General features: G+C 42.5%; 1 protein-coding gene across 5 annotated transcripts in view; it reads right to left on the bottom strand.

The window, feature by feature from the left end:
- The window catches only part of LOC139019889 (stonin-1), a 98,661-nt gene that overhangs the window by 63,765 nt on the left and 21,236 nt on the right, over positions 1–13,660 (bottom strand). For 4 of the 5 annotated variants that reach the window (XM_070429180.1, XM_070429175.1, XM_070429176.1 and 1 more), the window contains one exon: positions 637–2,613. In XM_070429180.1, the coding sequence (XP_070285281.1) occupies positions 637–2,566 (1,930 nt within the window). In that variant the 5' untranslated portion in view covers positions 2,567–2,613. Of the gene's footprint in view, positions 1–636; positions 2,614–6,597; positions 6,617–13,660 lie in introns of those variants that run through there. The other variant, XM_070429177.1, reaches the window with a different exon arrangement.

Below are 13,660 nucleotides of genomic sequence, written 5' to 3'. Positions count from 1 at the left end.
TAATGATTCTATGGTCTCTGACAAGCAGACAGGGCTTGGAAACAGACAGATTTTAAAAGCAAGAGTGATGACAGGATCCTCGGCTATCAGCTAATGGCACCACTATCCACCTATTCCCCAAAGCCAGAGATCCTGGCCTCCTCCCATCCTCTCCCTAACCCCAAGGCTCACAGGTAACCTGTCATTGTTTTGGGGGCTCCTCTTCTGAATTTCCTCACCCATCCCTCACCTCCCCAGTGAAAGGCCCAGAGGAAAACGCAAGGAAGAAGAAGGATAAGAAAATGAAAATGCTCAGGTAAACTCATGGATGTAGATCTTTAAAGATTAATTAGGGAATTTAATGTCAAGAAGTCAACTATAAGTGTTCCCTGTGTGCCACCATGTACAACTAAATCCTAGCCTAGACTAATATTTATTATATATATATTTAAAGTTAAACTTATCTGGCAGAAGCTGGCACAAAAGAATGAAATAAGCCGCTGTTTAACTAAATGTCCCATCTCCCACCCAGCAATGTATAAGCGTGTCCTCAGCTGACCGAAGTTACCATCTGTCTCAGCCTCATTTCAATCTAAGTAGGGTGAAAACATTGAGGCTGTTTCACATGAAAATCAACTTGAGGTGTTGAATATTTACTTGAATGTTTATCAGGAAGCCGATCTATCTTCCATACCACGGCCCGGTAGGCACTCTCATATTTTGCTGACCCCACAGTGACCTGTATGACAGGTTCAGATTCGGGTTCATGTAAACTCCCCAGACATGCCGGGCGGTTCATTTTGGCTTTCAGGGACTTCTGCCTCTGGAGGTTCATGGTCCAGAGAGCCTTGATCCACTGCGACGGGACAGGAAAGTGTATCATTATGTTGTCACAGGACCTCAAGGAACTGGCATGGGATGATTTCTGAAGCAATGGGGTCATGCTGACAAAGGCCTGAAGCTCCACATATGCCCCCTGGACAACCACTACAGACTTCAGGGAAAAGGGAAGGTCTTCCCCATTATACAACGTCTTGAAACGCATCAGCTCAAACCGGCAGGCATCCAGAGGTACAAACTTAATGATTCTTGATTGCTCGAATTCTTGTGCTTTCACACACTTATGAAAATGATATTCAAGAATATCAATCCCCTTCTTTTCTGGGTCTGCTTCAAAATAGTGTTCATTTCGCTTCTGCAGCTCAAGATCATTCAATGTTAAGAAGCATTCCGAGTTCCCATTCACAAAGCAGAGGCAACAGATCTGAGTTATCACAGCACTTTCAACCAATTTCCCTTCTTCTTTAGTGATTTTACCCCAAAAGTTGTCCACAATTTCAAGGGAAATTTCTTGTTCCTCATAGTTCTTTTTTGGTTTTGAAACAGCTGGCAGCTTCATCAGCTCCTCCTCCACAGTAGTCAGAAAGTCAACGAAGTCATGGTACTCTGTGGATCCCAACTTTAGCATCTGCTCTATGTCTGGCTCGTGAACTACTTCTGTCTTAGAATGGTACTTTCTTTTTTCTGTGTAAGACACATGTTCAATCTTCACAGTATGGATTTTTCCCGCCACACTGAAGTTCTCGAGTTTGGGTTCAGAAAGCCTGCACTGTGAATCAAGCTGTAACTCTTTAAATGGTTTTTCTAACCCCTTCTCATAATACATTTGCAAAATTCCTCCAGGTAAGACTTTTAAAAAAATCGGTCCCCACTGACGGGAAGACATCATGTTCTTCTTCTCAGGAATTCTCAGCATGAAAGACCATCCAGGTTTGGGCTGACTCCTGAAGAGGGTGTGGGGGACAAAGGAAGAGCCTGTATCTTCAGCATACAGACACTGCATAGACAAACTTCCAAAGGAGTCTTGGTCCTCAACTGATTGGAGATGTTCAAGCTTCTTACAGATGTAGTTGAGTGAACACTGATTTAAGCTTTTTTGATCAATGGGCATTTCTTTGTCTCTTGATGGGAATCCCTTTCTGCTTCCTGGAGGGTCAAAGGTGAACCGGGAAGCACTGCCTTCCTCTTTCCAAAATGGACTTGAAAAGGCACAGTCCTCCTGAAAATACTGAAACTGAAGAGCATCACTTTGGAACCCCAGGCTTTCAGCCTGTGGAGGACTAACTTCATCTGGAAGACCCACTTTGGGAGCTGGAGGTGTGCATGAGTGATCATTGGGTAAGGAAGCATGGGGTACACAGGTTAGTTTAGTAGACAATAAGGAAGAATCTGCTCCAGGTGTTGTGAGTGGGCTGTTTGAAGATAATTCTGGAATAGGATAAAGCACATGAGTCCCTGCTTTGGGGATGCCAGGAATTCCTGGGAAGTCTTTGGTAGGTGTAGAAAGAGGAGAGTTACTTGGAGGTCCTGGACTGAAGTAGAAGTCTATGATGGGAGAGGGGAGGGGGGTACTGTTGGTGGAGGAAGACCCACTGGAAAATTCCTTAGGAGTGGAAAGGTTCAGCTTAAGTCCGTTTGGCCTACAGATGCCTTGATTCTCTGGACGGAAATTCTTTGACTTTTGAGAAGATTGAAATGTAGGGTCATCATCAAATGTGACCCAGTTGCCTGGGTTTGTAGAACACATCTTTAAAATCAGATTGTGATCCTGTCAATGATTCAGATGTGTTGTCTCTGTTAAAGGAGAAAAAGAAAAAATAAGAATAAAAATGAGGGGAAAATTTCAAGTTACTAAAGGTCTTTAGTTCTGAGAAATACTTCTATTTAAAAGTATCTGGATTTATAGATTAACTGAGTTCAAAGAAGTGCTTAAAACTGTAACATTTTTGATGGCTGAATGGATTTAAAAATATAAGATCTAGCCATATGCTGTGACAAAAGACTCATTTTAGATTTAAGCAAACACATAGGCGGAAAGTGAAAGACTAAAAAATGATATTCTATGCAAATAGAAATCTAAAGAGAGCAGGGGGTAGCCATACCATCAGACAAAATAAGTTTAAGTCAAAAACTGTCACAAGAGATAGAGAAGGATGTTATGTAATGAAAAGGGGTCAACTCACTAGAAAGATAGAATGTTTAACACTTGGGTTGCGGGTGAATTTCCCGCCAAAATATAAGATGGCGCGTTAAAATGCCTATATCTTTTGAAGTATGGGTTCGATTGAAATGAAATATTTGGTAATACGCAGTTACAATCGGCCCGAGTTTACACGTTTCCCGCACTCCACCGCAAATCTATATGAACCGAGTTTAAGACGGCTCCCGCGGAGTACGCGCAATTCACGCGAGCCGACTTAACTCGTTTCCTGCAACCCAAGTGTTAAAAGTATATATAAACTCAATACTAATTCACCCTAATGTATAAAGCAAACATTAAAAAACTAAATGGAGAAATAGACAGGGACACAATAATAGAAGGATATTTCAATATCCCACTTTCAATAATGGATAGGACATCCAAACAGAAGATCAATAAGGAAATGGAGGACTAGAACAACACTATATAAATCAAGTGGATATACAGGACACATACAAAACATTCCACATAACAACAGTAAAACACACATTCTTCTCAAGCACACACAGAACATTCTCTAGATACATCACAGGTTAGGCCACAAAACAAGTCTCAACAAATTTAAGATTGAAATCACACAGGTATCTTTTCTACCACAATAGAAAAAACTGGAAATCAATAGCAGAAGGAAAACTGAAAAATTCACGAATATGTAGAAATTAAACAATACACAATGGGTCAAAGAAGAAATAAAAAACAAAATTAGAAAATATCTTGAGACAAAAATTAAAACACAACATACCAAAACTTATTGTATACAGCAAAAGTGGTGCTAAGAGAGGAGTTCATGCTGGTAAATGGTTACATTTTTAAAAAAGATCTCAAATAAACAGCCTAACTTTATAGCTCAAAGAACTAAAAAACAAACAAAAACTAATCCCTAAGTTAGCAGGAAGAAATGAATAAAGATTAGAGCAGAAGTAAATGATATAGGCAATAGAAAATAGAAAAAATATCAATAAAACTAAGAGTTACATTTTTTAAAAAATCAACAAAATTGACAAATTTTAGCTGGAGTAAGGGGAAAATACTTAAATAAAATCACAAATGAAAGAGGAGACATTACAACTAATGTCACAGAAAAAATTTTTTTTAATTTATTAGAAGAGACTATGTGAACAATTAGGGGCCAACAAATTTATTAACCCAGAAGAAATGGATAAATTCCTAGAAACATAATGTCTACCAAGATCCAATCATAAAGAAATAGGAAATCTGAACTGACCTATACCTATAATTAGTGAAAAGACTGAATTTTTTAAAAATATATTTTATTGATTTTTTTACAGAGAGGAAGGGAGAGGAATAGAGAGTTAGAAACATTGATGAGAGAGAAACATCAATCAGCTGCCTCTTGCACAGCCCCCACTGGGGATGTGCCCACAACCAAGGTACATGCCCTTGACCAGAATTGAACCTGGGACCCTTCAGTCCGCAGACCGACGCTCTATCCACTGAGCCAAACCGGTTAGGGCAAGACTGAATTTTTAAGTGGTAGAGTATTGTTACCTATATGCACATTGTTGTACAACAGATCTCTCGGACTTTTTCTATTGGCATGACTAAAACTGCATCCCCACTGAACAGCAATACCCTTTTTCCTCTCCTCCCAGCCCCTGGTAACCATCATTCTACTCCCTGCTTCTATAAATTTGACTACAGTCATGCACTGCTTAACAATGGGGATGCATTCTGAGAAATTTGCCATTAGATAGTTTCATTGTTGTGTGAACATCATAGATTGTACTTACATACACAAACTTAGATGGTATAACCTACTATACACCTAGGCTATATGGTATAGCCTATTGCTCCTAGGCTACAAGTCTGTATGGCATGTTAGTATACAGAGCAACATGAGATTAAATCAAGCACAAGAGAAAATGATGCAATCAAGAGTTGTGGTAAACATGAGAGGTATGAGGCTGCTGCTGGTATAACACCGGGTACTGTTTTACAATGAAAAATTTAAGAATTGTTTTTATTCACTGCAACATTTTTTTAATCACTTCAAAAAGTCTTTATTTGAATGATTGTTATGTAGCGAGACCTTGTTAGTGCTCTAGAAAATACAGGAGGAAGAGATAAAACCCAATGAATAATGAACTTATAACCCACTGACAGCCCCAAAATATGTGATGTTTACACTTTAGCAGCATTTTCAAATTCATGGCCTCATTTATGAAAACAACCCTGAGAGATGTATATCGTTATTCCAATTTCATAGCAGAGATTACTTGGGTTGAGTCATTGCCTAAAATCATCCAACTGATTAAAAGGCAAATCTAAGATTTTTAAAAATAACAGTTTTATTGACATACAACTCACATATAAAATTCACCCTTTAAAAAAAAAAAGACAATTCAGTGGTATTTAGTACATTCACAGAATTGTGCATCACCACTAAGTCCAGAACATTTTTGTCACGCCCCTCCCAGATAAACCCTGCACCTACTCAGTCACACTTCATTTTCTTCCTCTCCCAGGTCCTGGAAACCACTGATCTACTTTACTTTTCTGAATTTGCCTACTATGGACATTTCATATAAATAGAATCTCTACAACATAGGGCCTTTTGTATGGCCTTTTCTTTCACTTAGCATAATTTTTTTAAAGCTCGTCCATGTAGTAGCACATATCAATCAGTGCTTCACTCCTTTTTGTGGCTGAATAATATTTCATTGTGAGGATATCCCATACTTTGTTCATCAGTTGATGGACACTTGGTTTATTTCTATATTTGTCTATTATAATACTGCTTGGAGCACTTGTGTGTAAGTTTTTTATGTAATCATTTATCTCGGGTATATACCTAGCTTGAAAAGACCCTGAATTTGAACACAGGGCACTTCATGCAAATCTAACACAACATAAATTACTGAAATTATTCTAATGACATCAGAGGTGAAGAGCTATACGGAACACAGTACTGACCCAGGGGGTGGGTATAACCCAAACACTGGGCATTGCTCTGCCACTCATTCTGGATATTCAGTGATTAGACTAGAATCAGCTCTGAGTTTCTTTCCAATTCTAAAACAACTCTATGGTAGTTGACATCCAGTTGAATTTTTTTTCAAAAGCAGAAATTGTGTTACCACTGGGATTTTTGACCAAACTTCCAAACTGACAGAAAGTAAAGTTCCATAAGATCTACTAGTGTAAAAACTCAAAAACTGCTGGAATAAAGGCCATGAGAAAGGCATATTTTTCTCCCTCCAGCCCACCTTCTTGCCTCCCCTTGTGGAAAATGAAGGCTCAACCAATGCAATCACTCAAGCTCGGAAAAGAGCCAACACAAAGGAAGAGAGAGGGCCTGGGGCTCAGCTGGGGACAGGGCTCGCTCAGTGTTGTCATTTGCTAAATCCGCACATTCCTGAAGGCACAAAAACACACAGTGGAGCGCAGCCCAGGCCAGCTGGCTCTCTGGAGGGCATTTCACTGTCACTGCCCTTGGGCTGGAGTTGCCAGCAAGCAAGTTCCCTTCGGGGCAGGAAGAGCAGTGTTTCAAGGAACTCTGCCAGGAGCCACAGAGGCAGGAAATCAGAAGCAATATTTATCGACCCATCCCATCTCACCCTCTTCAGAAAGAATCCAGCCAAAATACTTCTTCAGACAGGGTGGAAGATCATATAAATATTTACTTTAGTCGGTTAATTAAAAGAAAGAAAAAGTAAAAACCAAGAAAAGAAATAATTCAGCTTCAGGCTGCCTCCTCTTCTGATCGATCCCGAACGTTATGCCTCATCCGTTTTTCATGGGTAGCTTCAAAATTTGGAACAGTGATATTGGTTTTTCAGATTCATGCTTATTATGAAAAAAAAATGATTTCCATACACCAGATAGAAAAATCAATCCCATTACTTTCTAAGTGACCCCTGATCTTTGGAAAGCACACCTTGCAAAACATCTACCTTGAGTACAAAAATCTATGCAAACCATACTCTTCCCCCTATGCAAGACTTCCATAGGAGGCACTCAGCAAATGTAATGTGAGTTAAATGCAACCAAACAGAATTCTGTGTTATGCCACAGAAAGCCCAATTCTTTGCCCCTGTTTAAAAGGCAGGACTTAGATGCTGCTCTGGAGTGAGTGGCTAAGACTCCAGCTCCAAGGTCAAAGGCAGGTTTGTTTCCTGCTCTGCTCCTCATTCTCCTCTTCTTTATCCCTCTTGCTGCCCTTCATTATCCATCCTTTTTATACTCATTTCCATTTCTCTCCTTTTACCCCTTCCCTCTCTAAGGCTTCATCTTTCCAGTCTAGTCTCAAAGCAGCAACCAGCCAGTTTTCCCAAAGTCAACTAGAATCAATTCTATTCAGCGCTTTCCTTCTCTTTCCTTCCCTCCTAACCCATCCCCACCCCCTACAGGGACAGGGGGCCACATCAGAATCTAGAGGTATAGAATGTGTCTTCTTTTAGTCATCTGCAAATTCACCCCATCTACTTCAAGATGCAGATTTTAAAAGTATTCAAGCGGTAGCATCCATTTAACCTCTGGGTTTGTTTTGTTTGTTTTCTGCACTGCAAATTGGGTAGGATCTAAATATGCATCTGTGCCTCCCAGAGGGCCCCAAGCCCTACCATTTACAGAGTCCTTTCACAGACAACATCTCGTTTAAATTTTATGACAATCCAGAGTGGGCCACAGCATTTAAGAGCCTTCTCCAAAGTCCAGGATCCAATGAGTGCAGAGCTGGGAACCCAGGACTCCTGGCACCAAGTCCCCAGCTGCCTTCCTCTGAAGGAAATATTCCTTTGGTTCAACTCCCTGGCTTTTTCCTTGGATGTGGATGCCATCCCACCCTGTTTTCAGTCGAAATGGATTATCCGCAAACTTGTAGAAGACAATTCCAGACGAAATTCAGAGACAGGTCAAGACACTAAGACTGAACGGGGGGCATAAGAAAGGAAAATGTAGAAATTTATGGTAGAAATTTCTAGAAATCAATTTCTGAGGTTTAAAGGTTTCTAGGGGAGTGTTTGCTCCCTCTTAAGACTAGTAGACATGCTTCTGGTCTCCCTATTTTCAAAGCAACATCAGAATACATTGAACTCAAGATTAAACTGAAAGTAAATGCACATGCCTACTCACACGGGGAATAACAAGGATATAGGCAGACCAGGGTTTTCAACTTCGTACCCCAACACATGTGACAGACGGCATTTTGTTGGGGTTTTTTAATATATATTAATATTGATTTCAGAGAGGGAGGGAGAGGGAGAGAGAGATAGAAACATCAACGATGAGAGAGTCTTTTATCGGCTGCCTCTTGCACGCCCCACACTGGGGATCGAGCCTACAACCCAGGCATGTGCCCTGACTGGTAATCGAATTGTAACCTCCTGGTTCATGGGTCAGTGCTCAACCACTAAGCCACACTGGCCCAGCCAGATGGCATTCTGAAGCTTAGCACATTCTCTTGGTTGTGCCCAGAATTTTATAACCCCCAAAATATTTAGGGAAGCCTTAAAATAATTACTCCCTATGCTGAATGTTGGATAAGCAAAGGAGGGGCCCAGGCCACAACCAACATGAGAAAGGCTCCACTTACATACAATTCCTGCATTCCACCCCTTTCTTCTGCTTAAGAGATCATACTGGAATTCTTAAAAAGAATTATGGAAATTATAATAAATTTATCCTAAATTATCTTAAAAATGAAATCTTTCACAAATAACAACATCTTAAAAATTAATAATACTGCAAATTACTTTCAATAAGCCCTATGAATAAGTTGCAGTGGTATGAAAAAGTGGTCTCACCAAAAACAACTTAGGGATAAAAATTTTCATGTTATTGTGGAAAAAAATTCGTATCTTCCTTGAGAGTCAGAGTGAAGCTTTTTCAGAAAGGGATCATGTCTCATTCATTAGATCATTTTCCACAAATGTCTGACACGAGTGTGCAGCACTATACAATTTTGATTGAATCATTTTAAATGGTCTATTCAGTATTCCATAAAGTAAATCTCTATACTGCTCTCCCCAGTTCAAAGAATCACTGAATTTTAGAGTTGGGCAGAAATTGGAGGTATTCTGTTCAATTAACCACACCAACAAACATTTATCAAGCGCTCTGTGCTCATGGTATGCTAAGTGTTTGACCTCATATAACCCTCACAGCCACATCAGGTAATGATATCATCATTTTGTAGAAGAGGAAAAGGAGGCTCAGAGAGGTTAAGCTATTTGCCCAAAGTCACCCATCCCAGTTAGGTTGACCTGCAGTGTGACCAGGTCTGTCTGATCCCAAAGCCCATGTGTGATACCATCCATCACCCCCAAAGGTCCCAAGAGATCTGATGCCTGACTCTTCCAGTGTCCTACCTGCCACTTCCAAGTACTTTCCACCACTCCACCCTTCACTAAGGAGAAAGCTCCGGGGTAGAAGCCACCATTTCCTGGAGCCAGGAGCTCTCTAAACTGGAAGGATTCTGTTCTCACCTGCAAAGACCCTACTTCTCCATAAAGCCCACCACGTGTATCTGCCGCTTGGACACCCCAGGCTTGGGAAAGGCAGACTCCGAGACAGTTTTCCCCATGATGGCTCAAGAACAACAACAGCTCATTATCAATTTGGGTCAATTCTGAGACAGGCGTTTGTCACTCAGCCTGCCCTGTTTCCTGTCCCTTCCTGTCTGCATCGACTGGACAGCCCACTCTTAGTGATGAAGTTTTTCAGACTTGCCGCCTAAAAAATGCATTGATGTGCCACCTGCTCTTCGAGTGGCAATCTTGGCAGACTAATTCCCCAAACTCTGTGTAACTCCCTGCATTGTCCTTCCTCCCAGGCCAACTCTCAACCCCCTCCATTCTTAGTTGTCCACTTCTGCTGTTCTTTGCAGTTTTCCTTTGCTTTTCTCCAGAAACCACTCAAAGAAAGTATAAATATGAAGTTCTACCTTATCCTGCAGATTGTCAAAATTGGATTAGATGCACTTGGTTGTTGAATCAGCATTCCAGATTCTCTGCAACTGACGACTATATGTCCGCCTCAGCGTGTTACCTGTGGATGACCCCAGGGTCCGGCTTCTCTGTATCTGCCAGACGCTGGGAGAGACTGATGCTAAAGGGGTGATCAGCAGAGAGAGCTCAGGGAAGCGTCACCACCCTCAGCAGTAGCCTCCTGACATTGGCCCCACCAGAGCTGTCATTGTTGGGCTGACTCCTACACAAGCGTCATGAACACAGCTGGACCCCAGCAACGCCCTCGCCTTTGCAGAGGGCTGAATTTAGTCCTTTATGCCTGTGACTTTGCTGCTCTATATCAATGCTGCATAATCTAGAGAAAGAATGTCTTCATGTCAGTGTCTGTGTGGTTTCCTTGGCTGTCCCCCAGATAAGGAATCCTTCGACTCTCCCCAGTGCTGGACCCCTCAACTGCCACACAGAAATGAGCCTGGAGCTGCATTTGCAAAGCCTCCCTGTTGTTCTGTATGGTTAGAGAACTGCAAAAGTTACCCTCCTTGTTCTTCTGCAAGGTATAGCCCGAAACAAAGCCAAAGTCAGGGAAAGCCCAGGGTGCACAATGCATCCCTGAAGAATTTCCTTAAAGGTTTGCTATGAAATATTTAAAATACCTCCTATAAATTTAGTTTCCTTTCAAGGGGAAACTAAAAGTTTGAAACAGAAAGGAATCATAAGACAACACAAAACCCTAAGAAAAAAGTAAAATGAAAACGCTTGCAGAGTTCTTACCTTAGCTCACAGAAGGGCCCGCTACATGCACTGGAAGTATTATTAACACATATGTTCTGCAGTCCATATAGTTAATCACAAACATGTGTGCTATTTAGTTCAGCTCTGTGACAGGAAATACCATTTGTAAAATATTAAACCACACCAAAACCTGTCCCTGCCTTCAAATATCATCTGTGCTGCTTCTAGCTGAGCTCCCCAGCCCCGCTCCTCCCCTGGGACACTTAACCTCCACTTTTCCAGGATGAATTTGGTTCCCAGCTATTATTTTTACCTTGTTCTAATAATCTGCTCATTTCCTAAATTTAGAGAGTAGTAGAGACAGATACCAACTCAAACTGGCTAGTCCCAGCAGACAGTCTTTACAAGAACAAAGAAGAGATTCAAGGCCAGGCAGGTATTCTGACTTCAGAATCTTATTCTTCTTACCATGACAGCTTTTTGTATGGTTTTTTGTTGTTGTTGTTGTTGTTTTTTTCAGCAAAGCAAGTAAGAATGTATTGGCCACAGAAAAAGCACACTTAGGTGGGATGTTTCTTAAAGCTGAGGACAGTGAAACAAGGAAGGGCTTAGCATAGAATAACCAACAAGAGAGCCTAGGCTGGGCTGCTTTAGCTCACTGGGGAGTCAGAGAAAAAGGGGGACTTGGAGACAGGGTCAGGGAATTAGTCCAGGAGGAGTTGCCGCTGCCCATTGCTCCCCTCGTTGCAAATCTCCTGGGTCCCTTAGAGTTTAGAGATTGCGTGCCTGAGGAGGGGAGGGAATGGCATGGGCATGCTCTCTGAGGGAGAGTGCACCACCATGACTGCTATTGTTTTTTAAATATATTTTTATTGATTTCAGACAGGAAGGGAGTGGGAGAAACATCAATGATGAGAGAGAATCATGGACTGGCGGCCTCCTTTACATCCCTCACTGGGGATAGAGACTGCAACCCGGACATGTACCCTGACCAGGAATTGAACCACAACCTCTTGGTTGATGCTCAACCACTGAGCCAGGCTGGCTGAGCACCACATGACAGTTTGATGGAGTATCCACACCAGGTTCATGTCACTGTCATAGATGCTATGGAAATTTGTTAAACAGAGGTCTCTGGGTCTCAGTTTCTTCATCTGCAAAATGGTGGCAATATGTACCTCTTACGTCAATTGTCTCATAATAGGTACTCAATAGAGTAGTTTTCCTTCCTCTTTCTCTCCCTCCTGTTTCCCCTCTCAAACATTCCAGCCTTCCTTTCTCTAGCCAGCAAGAAAGTAAAGAGCCCAGATCCTGGAGTTGGCGTTGGCATCAGGTCAACTTGTTACAAATCCTTTTCTAGAACTGTCTCCATTCTGCCTGGCACATGACCATGCCTCTACCCTGCCCTCCAGATGTGACCTGTGCCTGGACCCATGCTCAGGGCTTCTCCTTTGGGAGACAGCATCTCCCAAAGTAGAGAGAATTTAATAGTGTGGGGACAAGACCCAGGGCCAAGGGCATTTATGGGTCTCTTCATGGCAATCCTTCCCAAAGCCTATGGCTGACATGAAAACCTGGGACCATGTTTGTCACCCACAACCCTGACTCAGCAGCAGTCTATACCACTGGTTCTCAACCTGAGTGACTTCAATCCCAGGACACATTTGGCAGTATATGGAGACATGTTTAGTGATCACAACTGGGGGTAGGGCACGCTACTGATCTCTCGTGGGTAGAGGCCAGGGATGCTGCTAAACATCCTACAATGCACTAGATGGTCCCCACAACAAAGGATTACTCAGCCCAAAATATCTCTAGCACTGAAGATGAGAAATCCTGCTCTCTGGTGAGGAGGTCAGTGAGCTGAGTGTGCCAAGCAGGGTGTCCGTCCACATGCGTGTGTCTACTTGGTAGATAATGAATCGGAGGCACAAGTGCTGTCAGAATCGAACCCTGTCTCGGGCCCAAATCTCATGCTCTTCCTCCTAAACCATAATGACTACCAGGGTGGGAATCAGAACAGGAGAGAGCCCAGATAAAGGAATATTTTAAAAGATTTGACAGGACTTGGATACCAAAAGTGATCTAGAAAACAGGGGGAAGGGGGAGTCCAGCACTTAGAAAAGTAGCTACAGAGTGATACCATTGTAATGACCTGGTTATTATTTAACAGGAAAGGAGTAAAGGGAAGACTAGACACTGTAGACATGCCATTTATAGTTTTGCCAGAAAGCTGCAATTTAACACTCTCCAAGTCTGTTCCCTGCTGATCAATGGAGGAAGGGCCTGGACAAAGGCAGTTGGACCCATGCCCAGTAAGGTCTGAGTAATGTGGGAAGGTGCTTAGCTGTCAGCCACACCTGGGAACAAGTCAGTGGACAGAATAGGTGTGGCCATCGCAAGTGCACAGAGTCTAAATATTTGAACTCCTAGACAAAGAAAGTTCACTCTCTGGGCTCCTGGCCCTCTAGCTCTCTTGGGACTCTTGCTGCAGGGGGCACGTTACCCTGCATTCGCCCACGTGGCCAACAGCCGTGTGGGATCCACACAATGGACTGATGGACTTCACCAAGCCTGATGGTGAACTGGACCCGGCTGCAACATGGAACGGAGACTCTGCCCCTGCTTCTGACTTTGCTGAATCCACAGCTGCTCCTTTTCTAAGACTGCATTAAGGGACATGGGACTTTTAAACCCAAGGAATATAACTCCAAATAGTCTTTTACCTCATCTCATTCTCCCATGGGGGGCCTCTGAAAATGCTTATTTCAGCAGCATCTCAAGAATCCCTCTCCCGTCCTGGCTGGTTTGGCTCAGTGGATAGAGCGTCGGCCTGCGGACTCAAGGGTCCCAGGTTCGATTCCGGTCAAGGGCATGTACCTTGGTTGCGGGCACATCCCCAGTGGGAAGCGTGCAGGAGGCAGCTGATCGATGTTTCTCTCTCATCGATGTTTCTGGCTCTCTATCCCTCTCCCTTCCT

Source organism: Myotis yumanensis, unplaced genomic scaffold (genome assembly GCF_028538775.1).
Source record: "Myotis yumanensis isolate MYYU_CA2020_CCGP unplaced genomic scaffold, mMyoYum1.0.hap1 SCAF_11, whole genome shotgun sequence".
Classification (NCBI taxonomy): domain Eukaryota; kingdom Metazoa; phylum Chordata; class Mammalia; order Chiroptera; family Vespertilionidae; genus Myotis; species Myotis yumanensis.
Note: the sequence above shows the minus strand (reverse complement) of the source record. Positions and strands in the feature narration are given on the sequence as shown.